This window comes from Babylonia areolata, chromosome 1, assembly GCF_041734735.1.
Source record: "Babylonia areolata isolate BAREFJ2019XMU chromosome 1, ASM4173473v1, whole genome shotgun sequence".
Classification (NCBI taxonomy): Eukaryota; Metazoa; Mollusca; class Gastropoda; order Neogastropoda; family Buccinidae; genus Babylonia; species Babylonia areolata.
In genome coordinates, this window is record NC_134876.1 from 63,279,309 (window position 1) to 63,293,841 (window position 14,533).

Consider the following 14,533-nt stretch of genomic DNA (forward strand, 5'->3'; position numbering starts at 1 on the left):
CTCAGTGGGCCAGAATTTGACTATAATGGAGAATGTCTTGCCCAAGTTACACCCCCACTCTCTCGCCCAAGAGGGTTTTAGGACAGTCGGCGTTGGGATGGCTCCCAGAGGCCAACTAGCCCCCAAGGCTGCAGCACTAAGAGCCAGTGCAATCTTGCCTCCTAGTTTGAGAGTCATAGTCCTTAACAAGACTATAAGTCGTAAATGACTTCCCATTATAATGGAGAAACCATTGATCATACATCTCTCACTTTGCTGTTGTCCCAAATGTAAGCTTGTGTCAATCTGTGATATAAGCTGAGCGTTGGGCCTTGAATTAAAAGGTCAATTCATCAGTCACCATCCTTTATTAATTTTGGACTTACTTGCTCGTGAGATTGCATTACACTTGCTCAGTTAAATAGTAACTCCACTTAAAAGAACACAATAAGTAGTTGTTGTTTTTCACTTTAATCCATGGCACATTGATCTTATTTGACCAAGCTTCAGCACACTAAGGGGTTAGTGAAATAGACAGTGGCTGCCCAACCTCAGTGCAATGTCATTAGTTACCAGTGTAGCAAACGTCATGTCACTCTGACATATTATCAGACAGATAAACATATGTTACAATCATGAGGTACTTCTCAGTAGTAATTATTCCCCCCCTCCCCCCTCCCTCACCCCCCTCCCCGACCCTCATAATCATTAACTGTCTAATTGGTCCATTTAATTATCATTAATCATCGATAAAGCTATTCCCTCTCCGTCTCCGTTTATTTCGTACTTTTCACTCATCAGTTTACTTCTGTAGCTTTTTTCCTGTCCTGTTGTGAGCGATGTGTCCGACACAGTGTCAATGATCATACATGCTGTCACGCCTTTAAGTATAATCATAATCATAGTCATGGCTGATGAAATAAAAAAAAAAACAGACGTCAGTTAAACCTGTCACATGATCAATATGCAACTGGGGAACACTTATTTCAGTGAACATTACTGCATTTAACGTTCAAAAGTTCTGAAACTATATCAAACGAATAATGCAGTTATCACGAGCACGAAATAAGATATTAATGCGAAACTGCTCCGTTGTAGGCTTATATGCATATATAAAAACTGATCATGTTTCCTGAATAAAGATTTGCTTAAAACAACTAAAAAAACAACAACAAAAAACATTCAGAATTTGAACAAGGTGAAAACGAGGCACTGACTTCACTTCAGTCGACTAACGGCACAAAAAGGCAGCTAAATCTGGTCAGGAATCACGCGGCGGCATCCCGCTTACACTGAGAAGCATCACCGAACAGTCCTTGACCACATGTCCAATATCCTCGTCAGTAACGGCAAAAAATCGAGTAGGCTGTAACAGCTTGATGTTGCTCCGTTTACAGGTACGACACGTTTTCCATGTAAATATTCATTTTGTTTGATTAGCCAAGTTGCACACACATAGATTAGAAATGTCTTAAAATATATATATATATATATATATATATTTATTTATTTTAACTGATGAACATGTCAACGAATGTGCAGGAACTTGGACTGGTCACCGAGACTGACAAAACCATCAGCTAAAATCTCGCCAGAAAATCGCACGCACTCAGCGTACAAGAAAAAGAAACCTAACCACCCACCCCGGGGCTGGAGCTACAGCAGCATCCTCTCAGTTCAGCGCCGCTGGACACTGCAGACAGACCAACCACCACCACCACGTGTCCTACATGATCGTCACTTTCTACCAGCACAAACAGAGACACAGGCAGGGCGACGGGCCTGCCTACGACCCCTTCCCCCCTTCCTCCCCCTTCGAGTCACCGCCACCCCCCATCCTCCAGCCCACGGTCAGCAGCGGTCACGGTCACGGTGCCGGACGCCTCGGGAGGGACTGGCAGGCGCGCGCGGAAGCCGTGAGGATGACCATGCTATGTGGTCAGCTGAAGAGACGTCATCAGCAGCCCTACAATCCTGCTCTCCAGCATGGCCCTTGCGATTCGGACTCGGACGGGGATTTCTACTACTTCTACCCTCACAAGATCAAGGACAGGTCGGCTACGCAGTCTGCAGGTTGGTGGTAGTCAATGGTAGTACTTATAGTAGGGTCAGGGTCACATAATCACAGTTTGTGGACTAACACTGAGTGAGACAGGCACGTGCACCTCGTTGTAGTGTGTGTGTGTGTGTGTGTGTGTGTGTGTGTGTGTGTGGAGGTGTGGGGGGTGGGGTGGTCTCATATCATGTCAGTGTGTGTGTGTGTGTGTGTGTGTGTGTGTGTGTGTGTGTGTGTTTTCAATGATTTGTGATTGTTTGATTCAGTTATAATCTGCTGGTCAATGTTATTTTTTTAAAGATATTAATTTTGTTTCTTTAAAAAAAAAAATCTTTTAAAAAATCATAAAGCCTTTTCCCGACCATTCAATCAAGTACTGGTGCTTATAGCCTAGCCGACCGCAAGAGTCGGTTTCAAGCACAATATTGATATCATTATACATCAATATGGCAAGGAATTTTATACAGTACTGAGATGAAACAGAGAGAGCAAGAGAAACAAAACTACAAATCATTGAGATATGACGCTGACAACGGACATTATATTACATGTGCAAATGAGTTAGAGCGCCGCAGCCCTTGCTATGCAGCAGTGGCCTTGGCATTTTGGCCGTGATAAACGACGGCAGCACATGATTGTGTGTTTATGTTTGTCAGTGAACATGTTTCTGTGATCGCGGCGTGCCGTGCTTACACTCGGCGCGTCATGTGTAATGTGCACGTGATTACCGACTGTCAAACCACTGAATATGTTACGTAAGTGTGGATGCAGAATGTTAGCTTGTCTTGTTAGCCGACTTGCTCAGTGTGTACACTTGCGTCGGTGGCGTTACGCGCACTGACGCGCGCGCGCGCACACACACATGGCACACACATACACACACGCACACACACGCACACACACACACACACCCTCATGCACTCACAAAGGCGTCAAACGTTGACTCATCTTACACTGAAACAAACACAAATAAATGCAGATGGCACATCGGCCGTATACACACACACACTGACGCAGTGACCGTCAGAGCGACACACACACTGATACATAGACATACACAGACACGCACACTAGCACACACACACAACGGTGACTGTCACACAGACAGTCACGGTGACACACACACAGGTACACATATGATGAACGCACGCACACACACTTCAATGACACACACACATTTATGCAGACACGGTACACACAGACAGCCGCAGACACCGTGACGGCACACGTGCGAGCACACACACACACACACAGACGCACACACACACACACATGCTGCACTCGCGGACTTGTTTCGCAGACATTAAATCAGAAACCGTCGAAATTAGCTCGTACGGAAAGAAGCGCCTCGATCTGTAGGAACTGCTATAGTCTCGTCGAAACCTACTTATATCACGAATTCATTCAGTAAATCTTTATGCATGTGCACTACGGACTTAGAATAAGAATTTATTTGTAGTCAGTGGCGTGCGCTGTCCTCACCGGAAGTGAGAGCTAAAACAGAATGAGAATATGAACCATTCACTGACAGCAGTCAGGAGATAATGATGTGCGTGGGTGTCGAGGCGAAAACTGCGTGGGCGTCAACCGAACGGGCATTGTCATCATAGTAATACAGTAAGCGTGTAAACGCTGTCAAAATTTGCACACTTAGCTGTTGTTATTTTATTTATTTTCTTATTATCCCCCCCCCCCTTCAAACGGCCTGTAGTGAACTCCGCAAAAGGGATGAAAGTTGGAAAGGTAAAACTGCTGTTGATCCGGGGAACCCGCACACACTTTTATGTCCACACCTTGATTGGCAATTGCCGTAATGTGGCAAGTGCCTTGCTTAGTTCATTGGATTAACCAAAGAAGTTTGAACGAAAACCTTTTTTCACATTAATAAATGCGTGCTTGAAATTTTAATCCCTCCAAAGTTAGGCGCGCATAATATTTGTTCGAATAACGATTGCTCCCTGTTGACGTAAACACAGACAAGTCACGTTCAATCATATCGCTATGCAAATCTTAAGAAAAAGTCCAAAGCATCTATACTTTTAGTAAAGCTTACAGTTGATAGGCAGACATTGAGAGCTGAAGTACTTTGTAAATATAATAATACACAAGTGTTAAGATGAAAGCAAAAGTTTTGGTTCCTCTATTCTAAAACAAAAACGTCTTTCACTAAGGCGGATGAATTTGATTACGCGCCTCATTGACATTCGTTTTTGTGGCGATGTTGTGATGGCTTGATCAATGATTTTGTAGATTCTCAACACATTTTACAACTCTGTACTTCACTGGCATATCTGTCCGACATGGAATTAGCGAAAGCTATGTTTGGAAGCAGTCGAAGTCTCGATGGATACAGCAGTAAAGCAACCGTCGGTGAGTAAAAGTGAAATGTTGCAGACGAAATTTTTGCGTGCCACATCGCACATGTTGATATTTGTCGCAGCCAATACCCTGATGGTGAACCTAACAAGTGTTTTTGCGGAAGAAGCATTCAAAATAACCAGTGACCGATACAAAAGAGAACAAAATAGCTACAATAAATAATCAAACGCTTTAAGTTCTGTGACAGAGAAAGGTAGACTGAACAAACATCTCCGTAAAACTGCCGTTACAAATAAAAGTCCACCATCCATATATACTTGGTAAAATAATTTTGTATGTTATATGGGCTAACAGTTAAGCAGATCAAGTGCCTAAGGCACTTAGCCAATTAGTAATTCAACACTGTAGAATATGATGGTTTTGTTTTCTTGTCACAGACGTGTGCGTGCAGGCGGGCGTGCCTACACACACACACACACACACACACACACATGTACACACACATATACATTCTCATTGAAGTGCTGTATTATCCTGTGTACCTTGGCATAAGTATGTGACTATGTGTGTGTTTGTTGAGGTGACAAAACAACACATGACTTAAACCACATAAATGAAAACAAGATCTAATCTATGTTGGGGTGGGTAGACAATAAGTATAAGCAGTGGCACATGTTATCATGGACATGTTTGCACATATGCATTAATTGGTATTTATTAGAGAGGTAGAGATGATTGAAAGAGAGAGAGAGAGAGAGGATTACAATTACACAAAGGTAGTTTTGTTTGTGATAACACTGATATTAATTTAGTAATTGTTATTTTAGAGTATGTATGCCACAAGGGCCCAAAGCAGTATCAGTATTATAATAATAATTTTGATGAGTGAAATAGCTGAAAGGTTATAGCATTGAGAGTCCAGGGTCTGAATCCTGGCAGTGCCTGGTTGGTGAAAAGTGGAGGTCTTTCTGATTTGCCAGTTCAGTGGACACACAGGCTGTTAGTGCTTTCGTCATTGTATACACATGTATGGAGAAGATCAAGTACACATTTTGATTTCACAACAATGTCATCACCGAGCTGTAGAAGCAAAAAATTACCCACCATGTGAACATCCGATAACTTACAAGTTATATGGAATGATTGTTTAATGGCAGGGTAAAAATGGTCATACACTTAGAAGACCATATTCATGTACAATGTGGATGTGACAGCCCATGATCACTGAAGAAGAAAAAGAAGGAGAAACATTATGCAAAAGCAGAGTTGCAAAACATACCAACAGAAAACCTCACTCATTCTGTCTGTGAATGCACATGTGTACATGTAATTGTAAACATACAGTACACCCCTTTCCCCCCACCACACCGTGCACACACACACACACACACACACACACACACACACACACACACACACACACACACACACACACATACACACACACCCACACCCACACCCACACACACACACACACACATTGACAAACAACAACAGAACAGAACACACACACACACACACACACGCACAGCACAGCACAGCACAGCACAGCACAGCACAGCACAGCACAACACAACACACCACACCACACCACACCACAACACAACACAACACAACACACCACACCACACCACACCACACCACACCACACCACACCACACCACAACACAACACAACACACACGCACGCACCAAGCACAACACCTTCCCTTTTCCCCACTTCCTCCTTCCCGCAACACACAGACACATATGGCAGTGTAAAACCATTATTTGTTTGTGTGTGTGTTTAAATGCACCTGTAGTGTTCTCAGTCTGTGATACTGTCCCACTCAAAAGCACAGTAGGTATATCGCACAGTGCCTCTTATTTTTAACAGTTTTGATGATGACAAGTTTCTGATGACTCTTCAGTCAGGTAAAACTGTTGAATCAAATCATCAGATAGTCACAGTGTACAGTTTGCAGAACCACACTTTGCATGCATTCACAGATATACATGCAGTGAAGCATGCACTTATGCACATGCTTCCATATGCGTGCCCATGCTTACAGTTACACGCAAATAAAAAATGCATGTAAAGACACACATATATCGACATGCACACACGCACACACACACACACACACACACACACACACACACACACACGCAATCACACACACAATATATATATATATATATATATATATATATATATATATATATATATATGTTTACTCATAACAAAAGTATAAACTGTTAATAAATAAAGACAAAAAGTTGAAAAACACTGAGGTATGAAACACAACACCACCACCAGCAAAAAAACAACAGAACTACATGTATACACATGCATATAAACACTGACATGACATGCATGGATTTACACACTTAGACACACACATACACACACACTTGCACTCACACATGCACACATGCACATGCACACACTATCTCTGACATGCATGTACGCACAAAAACACATGTTCACACATGAACAGACACACATGCACATGCTTATGTATGTTTGCACACACACACACACACACACACACACACACACACACACTCATGCACACATGTACACACACACTGAATCACCAGTAACAAATGGGCTGTTCTTGGCAGCACACCAAATGATATTGTATACTGAAGACCAGTGGAGCAGGGGTTAATTGAAAATCAATCACACATTCTTCCAAGAGTTCATCATCAACAAACAGATCAGTAAAGGAGTCAATTCCATATTTAGTTTTTCTTATTACTGATCCATACATTTATAATAATCCCCCCCCCCCTTTTTTTTTATATACATGTACTGGAACAAGCTAGGTTCAAGAAAGAAAAAGACAAAGATGAAGAAGACGACGAAGGAGAAGAAGGAGAGGAAATCATCAGTCCACTCTCACAACACTGGATGAAACTTTTCTTATTACTTTTTGCACAGTGAACTTTGTTAATCATAACAATGTACAGTCTACTTTCCTTTGTGACAGCTACCATATTCAACTTGCGTGGTGTGCACACAATGTGCACACACACACACACACACACACACACACACACACACACACACATACTACCAAAGCAGAAAATGTTAAAGAACAGTAAGTACTCGTCTCCCTGAAATTACTTATCAGTAAATTAACCAGCATAGTCACAAAAAGGCAACAGATGACAGTGTTTAGAATGAACATAAGGATTTGTATCATTAGTTTTAAGATCAGCCTGAAAGTAGTATCAAAAACATTTTTTGTGGATTTTGTATTTTGATATCAGCATAAGATCACTGTTAACAGTCTTAATGTTTTTTTTAGTTCATCATTCCAAACACTGGTGTCCTTGCAGTTGACACACTGTCAGAAGATGAGGATGATGACATCATCATGTCGGGCAGTGGAGAAGGTGTGAGCGTCAGTGCCATGCCAACAGTCAACAGTGCCACAAACTTCACCCCCACCCCAGGTGGGCCCTTCTCCGCTCTCACCCCTTCCATGTGGCCACAGGACATTATTTCCAGAATCAACCATCCAGTAAGTTGATCTGTTTTTAGTGCACAGAGATGCCAACTTTTACATTTTCACAGTATTTTGTTACGCTCGATCGCAGTTTGTTCTGACATTACGCCATTGTCAAAATTGTTCCGATTAGTTCATTTTCGACTAGGTAGCATGGTCACATGCTTTCCTGTCATAACATTACCTGGACACTCTAGACGTATCAATCACGAGGCCAGGGCTGTCAGTACTAACCTTGGCCACACTTGATGATGCTCAGCTAATCGTGTGCATGTTTGCATTGAAACAACATTGAGTGGACCAATCAGCTTAATTGTATCAGTTACGCTTTGTTGCAGGTAGGCCTAAGTAAATATTTGTATGACTTGTAGAAATAATGTACATTTGCTGATGTGGCTTGGAGTCCGAGTGTTCCTACCAAATTCGAAATGTTCCAACCAAATTTCCTGATTGTTCCTACAAACACTTGACAGGGGTCTTGACATTCTCTGAGTGCATAAATTTACATTCTGACATTTTGAAATTGTAAAGGACATGTTGCATTTGCATGGAGTGGGTCCCTGGGACATTCTGAAATTTTCAAGAACAAACATAAAAAGAGTAAAATTGTGTTTTAAAAGTTTCACTCTGATGCCAGGATCGTCTGCTACAAAGAATTGTTTCCCCTTTGCAGTTGCCATTTGCATGAAAGGAAACATATTTAGATGAGTGGCTTGACTGTTGGTAATTCAGTTACCCCAAAACTGTGGATATATCTGTGGTCAGAAGTGAAAGGTTTAATGGCCAACCAACATATATAGGTACACTCACTGCATTTATGCACAGTGTCACTCTCGGTGCTAAAGGAGAAGAGAGTCAGAAAAAGTAACCCTCTTGAACTGCAAGAAACCTGGGCAGTCATTTGTAAGTATTGATCAAACATTCCATAACACAAAGTGATTGTCCACATTGCGGACCACACAGACCAAGAACTGTGTTTGAGTGAAAGAAGAAAAGGAAAAAAACAACAAAAAACCCCCAGCCAAACAAACAAACAAAACCAAAAAAACCAAAAAAAACCAAAAAAACAAAAAAGTGAAAAGAATGTAAATCCACTATAAGTGCAGTGTCAGTTTTGAAGTTTTAACACTTTTGATTTGTTCCACAGCCTGAGGATCCCAATGGACAACTGGATTACAGATATGATGAATTTGGATTCAAAGTTGAAGAAGAAGGTAAGTAAGAACAGTCTAACATGAATCTATTTTTAAAAAATTCACTTTGATGATATAACAAAATTACAAGATCTTCACTTGAACTTTAGTGATATAAAAAATAAACTGGGGATGATTGATTTCTCAATTGATAATTTTCCATTAGTGTAGTAATGTTGGAAACATACATTTGTAAGAAAAAAACAACAACCTATGGCATTTGCCCTGTTGTTATTTAAATTTTCAGGGGGAAAATAAGAAAATAGTACATTTTGATTGTGAATTTGGAACATTTTTTTCTGTCTTGATTTGTTTATCACTGAAAGATGTTGGATCACATTATTTATCAAGCAGATGCAGTTTTATTGGAAATAAGGAGCAACTGCTTCATGTGTTGATTTGTTTTCCACTGAAGAATATATATATTAACAGCTGCGGCCATGGTCCCTGCTCGGGATCATCCCAGCTGATCCCGCTGGGCTGACCACAGCTCACTGGACGCCCCAGCTGGTAAATCCACCCCAGCAGGGGATGGACTGTGAACCAGAGTGGGAGCCCCTGTCTTCTGATGAGGACGAATGAACAAGCGGAAGAGGGCAGATTGAGCCCACGCCTCCCTAGGGACCAGCCTGAACCAAACTCGGACTTTGCTGAGCTCGAACTGACCCTCCCCAATAGGGTCACGCATGCCGAATCAGTCCCTCAGGCTACTTTGTTACCCTTGACCCTCCTTAGGCCATGTGAACTCCAGAACCACAAGGTGACTCAGAGTGCCAGAAATGGCGCAGGAATGGCTTAATAAGCCAGCCAGCACTGTCAGGGGTGCTGCTCCCATCCCTCCTCCAGGCAGGGAGTCCCTCTCTGTCCGGGCAGTTTTTCCCCGAGCAAGTTCCTAAAAGATTCCTCCAAGGGAGGGGTGTGGTCCTGGTACACACAGGACCACCCTGCCTACAGGGAAGCAGAGCCCTCCGCGCAGGACAGGATGTTGGTCTCACAGTGCACCACCTTCCCCACTTCAGCTACTCTATCCTTTAAAACGTTAGCAGAGTGGGACAGATTGGCCTGCTGCTGCCTCCTCGAGGTTTCCACGGCTTATACCTTCTTGGCGTGTTCCTCCACAGGGCCAATGAGCTGTGGGAACAGCGTCTGGTTAATCAGGACACGGGGTCTCCTTCCTCTGTCCCGCCGGGCCTCTTCACTGACCAGAGGTTAAACACTTTTGGCAATAGGGTAGCATCTGGTCTCACGGCAGCTGCAGACACAGCTACCAGCCTTCACTTCAATACTGTGCTAGCGCGGTGTGATGCCGTTCTCCGCCTCTTCTAACATTCCAGTAGAGGAGAGGGCAGAGACAAACAGGGAGGTGGCCTCATATTTAGTCCACACCTCCCAGGGGCACCAGGGTTCTATGCTATTGAAGAGACCAGGCCACCAGGGCCCCTCCATATACCGCAGAATCAGCGGCAGAGGAATAAACCACCTCATGTCCGTCCAAGCTGACCGGTCATGCCCAATGCCAGAAGGCAGCACCCCCAATGACTGGGCCCCGATTCAGCACTGCCAGTCGTTCAGCCCCTCCAAGTAGGAAACTTGTCCCGGCATGAACATCAGTGGCGTGCTCTGGGACTCAACGACTGGATTGTATCGGTGCTAGAGTCAGGGTACATGCTGCTTTAGGCGGAGGACCGCCCCCCTCTAAGATCCACTCCTCCTTATGTGCCCAGCTCAACGGAGCAGGAGAGCGTCTTAGAGAAAGAGATATCGCACCTACTCCTCATAGGGGGGATATCTCAACTCTCGGACCCGGGCCCTGGTTTTTGCGGCAGGTTGTTCGTGATTCCAAAGGTCTCGGGAGGGTGGAGACCCGTCTTGGACTTGTCCCCCTCAACAAATTCCTCCCCAAAATCAAATTCAAGATGGACACACAGGCACAGATTCATGAGACCATTCAGCAGGGCGATTGGGCTACCTCTATCAGTCTGAAAGATGCTTATTTTCATATCCTCATCCATCCGGCATCCCGTTGGTACCTGAGGTTCGTGTGGAGGGACAAGGTGTTCCAGTTCTCGGCTCTCCCATTTGGTCTGTCCCTTGCCCCTTTCCTGTTTACCAAGGTGGTGCGGGAATTGGCGTCCATCATCCGGTCAGAATCCATTCGTCTCTGTGTGTACCTGGATGACTGGCTTATCCTGGCCCAGTCGCAGGCCCTGTGCCAGAGTCATACTGCCAGACTTCTAGACCTTTGCTCCCAACTGGGCTTCCTCACGAACCAGGAGAAATGCGATCTGTCCCCAAGTCAGTCCTTTGACTTCTTAGGGATGAGATTCGACACGCGGTCCATGATAGTCTCTCCGACGCCAGATCGCTGGGACCGTCTGGCAGGCCTCCTCAGCCACTTGCGCCATTCCTCCCAAGCAACAGCATGGACACTTTCTTCCCTCCTGGGCATGATGGAGTCCATGGCACCTCTCATTCCCCTGGGCAGGGTTCTCAAGCGCCCTCTTAAGAGGGCACTGAGGTTATGGTGGTCCCAGAGCACTCAGCCATGGGATACCCAGATATGTCTGGGCGAGTAGTTCCTCGAGGTGACATCAGAGTGGCTAACCACCCCTCTTCGGACACAGGGGGTGCCCATAGCCCCACCTACTCTTCAGGTGGCACTCTTCACAGACGCCTCCTCCCTGGGCTGGGGAGCCCACATGGACTCACTCCATGCAGCAGGGACTTGGTCCCCGGAGGAGCGCCTATGCCACATCAATGTTCAGGAACTGGAGGCAGTTCACAGGGCTCTCCTGCACTTCATGGGGGAGGCCACTGGCCAAGACCATCTGCTTGTTCACGGACAATATGACGGTCGCATGTTACATGAACAAAGGGGGGGAGCGCACTCGGCAGACCTCTCCCTGCAGACCGAGGCTCTCCTCCGTTGGTGCCACAGCAAGGGCATTGCACTTTCAGTGAGACACATAGCAGGAAAAGCCAACATCTTGGCAGATGCTCTCAGCAGGTCCAAGAGTGTCATCCACACAAAGTGGACCCTGGACAAGGACACCCTTCAGGGGGTGTGGGAACAGTGGTTTCGGCTGATGGTGGATCTTTTTGCCACAAAGTTCAACAAGAGACTTCCCACTTATGTCTCTCCGGTCGCCGACCCAGAAGCTTGGGCAGTGGATGCTCTCTCTCTCTAGACTGGAGCAGTCTGATTGCCTATGCGTTTCCTCCCTTTCCAATTCTGTCCAAGGTGATACGGAAAGCCAGATTGGAACGCCCGCAGCTGATTCTCATTGCGCCGAAATGGCCAGCCCAGCCCTGGTATCCGGACCTTCAGTCCCTGACACATGTTCCACCCCTGGAACTCGAAACCAAGCCTCATCTGCTGAGGCAGCCTCGTTCGGGCATTCCTCATTCCAGTCCTCAACTGCTCCACCTGCACGCGTGGCTGCTGTGCAGTCGGAACTGTCAGCATCGCCATTGAAGTCTTCGACACCTCGGTCGCCTCTGTGTCGGCTGCGCTGACCCAAGGGGGTGCCTCCTCTGACCTCCTCTCCATAGTCAGCAAGGAGGGAGGGAACTGAGACTTTGTATGACTTTCGCTGGAAGAAATGGTTGCGGTGGTATACAGCTCAGGACGTTCCCCCTACTAACCCTATGAGCATGCAGCTGGCCAACTTTCTGGCTCACTGCTCCTTGGTTCTCAACCTGTCTGCTAGTTCTGTGCGAGGGTACAGGTCTGCCATCTGTACCACAATCAAACAGCTAGGTGGTCCCGCCTTTGAAGCGGATTTCCTGCTCAGAGAGGTGGCTAGGGGTGCCCCTCTGAAGGGGCACCTCTCTGAAGGAAGCTAGAAACCCCAGAAGAGTGCCCCTCTGGGACTTGTTCCTGGTGCTGGATTTCATTCGAAAACAACCCTTTGAGCCATTGGGGACTATCCCTTTCGACTTACTCACCCTCAAGACCACTTTCCTTCTGTTGCTGGCCACAGGCCGTCGTAGAAGCGAGATTCATGGTCTTAGTGGAATGCCACAAGATCTGGCCTTCCACAGAGATGGTTCCATCACTCTTCGTTTCCTTCCAGAGTTTCTGGCTAAGAACCAAGACCCCGATGTCCCTTCCCCCTCTCTGAGGGTCAGACCTTTGTCTGATATTCTTGCCCAAGATGATGAGGATAGGCATCTCTGCCCTGTTTGGTGTCTCAAATACTATTGGGATATGTCTCGCCATAGGCGTTCTTCTCAGAGGCGTCTTCTCATCTCCCTCAGTGAGAATTACAAGAAAGACATCGCTGCAGGCACCATTTCCCGCTGGGTTTCCCAAGTCATTCGTAGAGCCTACTCTCAAGCTCACAGGGATATCAGCTGTCTTAGTCCCAGAGCACACGAAGTGCGGGCCATAGCTACTTCAGCTGCTTTCCAGCACTCAGTGCCACTGCAGCATGTCTTGGAGGCAGCCTTCTGGCGGTCTGAGAATCCCTTCATCAACTTCTATCTCAGGGATTTCCGTATGACCAGGGCTGATGTTTCCAAGGGGATTTCCTTTGTTGCGGCTAACACTGCCGTCTCGGTTACAAGGGCTCCCCATACGAACCAGTAGGCATTGCCCTCCTCCATTTGCTTTAAATTCTGCATCAGTTTGACATGGTACAGTATATGACACCAAAAGGAGGAGTTTGTGTTGTACTCCATGTTTGGTGATACATATACTTACCATGTCAAACTCAAATGCCCGCCCGTCCGTCCCCGTGTCTCCGCCGTGGTTCTCATGGGGCATTTTTTTCGATGGCCACGGAATTATTCAGTGCTTACAGCTTTTAGAGGCGTTTGATTGGCTAAGAGCGGACCGGGCAAAACAGCTGGTCTTTTCACTGTTAGCCGTGCGAAATTTGGCCAAGCAGAGCAAACCGATAGGCCAAGTTTGCATCAGTTTGACATGGTCAGTATATGTATCACCAAACATGGAGTATAATACAAACTCCTCCTGTTCATATTAATTTGTAAACCAGATGCATTTTGATCAGCAATATTGAACAACCTATGTGGTGATTTGTTTACCTCTGAAGCATTATTGGTTCATATTATTTGCTGACCAGATGCAGTTTGGCTGGAAATACAGAACAACTTCTTTTGTGTTCATTTGTTTACCGCTGAAGCATTATTGGATCGTATTTCATTATTTGTCAACAACTTCTTTTATAGTTGGATCATATTTGTCAACAACTTCTTTTGTTTTCATTTGTTTACCACTGAAGCATTACTAGAACATATTTGTCAACCAGATGGCCCAGAGGAGAACTCCAGCAAGCTGCTAAGCACTCCCTTTGTGGAGGACCCCCAGCATCGCCTGAAGTGGACAGCATACCTGGAGTTCACACACAACAACGAAGTGGGCGACCTTACCTGGGACAAGGTGAAGAGAAATTGCTGACCGAAGTGTTGGCAGCCCTATGACATGCTGTGTATAAGACACCCCAAAACATTACTACTGATTTAGAA

General features: G+C 45.4%; 1 protein-coding gene across 8 annotated transcripts in view; it reads left to right on the forward strand.

Annotated features, from left to right (window-relative positions):
- LOC143285373 (small G protein signaling modulator 3-like) overlaps positions 1-14,533 on the forward strand; it is an 81,923-nt gene that overhangs the window by 9,553 nt on the left and 57,837 nt on the right. For 6 of the 8 annotated variants that reach the window (XR_013055688.1, XM_076592604.1, XM_076592622.1 and 3 more), the window contains 4 exons: positions 1,522-2,052; positions 7,681-7,865; positions 8,998-9,064; positions 14,317-14,447. Coding sequence is in view for 7 of the 8 variants with exons in the window: in XM_076592604.1 (XP_076448719.1) it covers positions 1,710-2,052; positions 7,681-7,865; positions 8,998-9,064; positions 14,317-14,447 (726 nt within the window). In the remaining variant the exon portion in view is untranslated. Of the gene's footprint in view, positions 1-1,521; positions 2,053-4,222; positions 4,406-7,680; positions 7,866-8,997; positions 9,065-14,316; positions 14,448-14,533 lie in introns of those variants that run through there. The other 2 variants (XM_076592651.1, XM_076592643.1) reach the window with 1 other exon arrangement.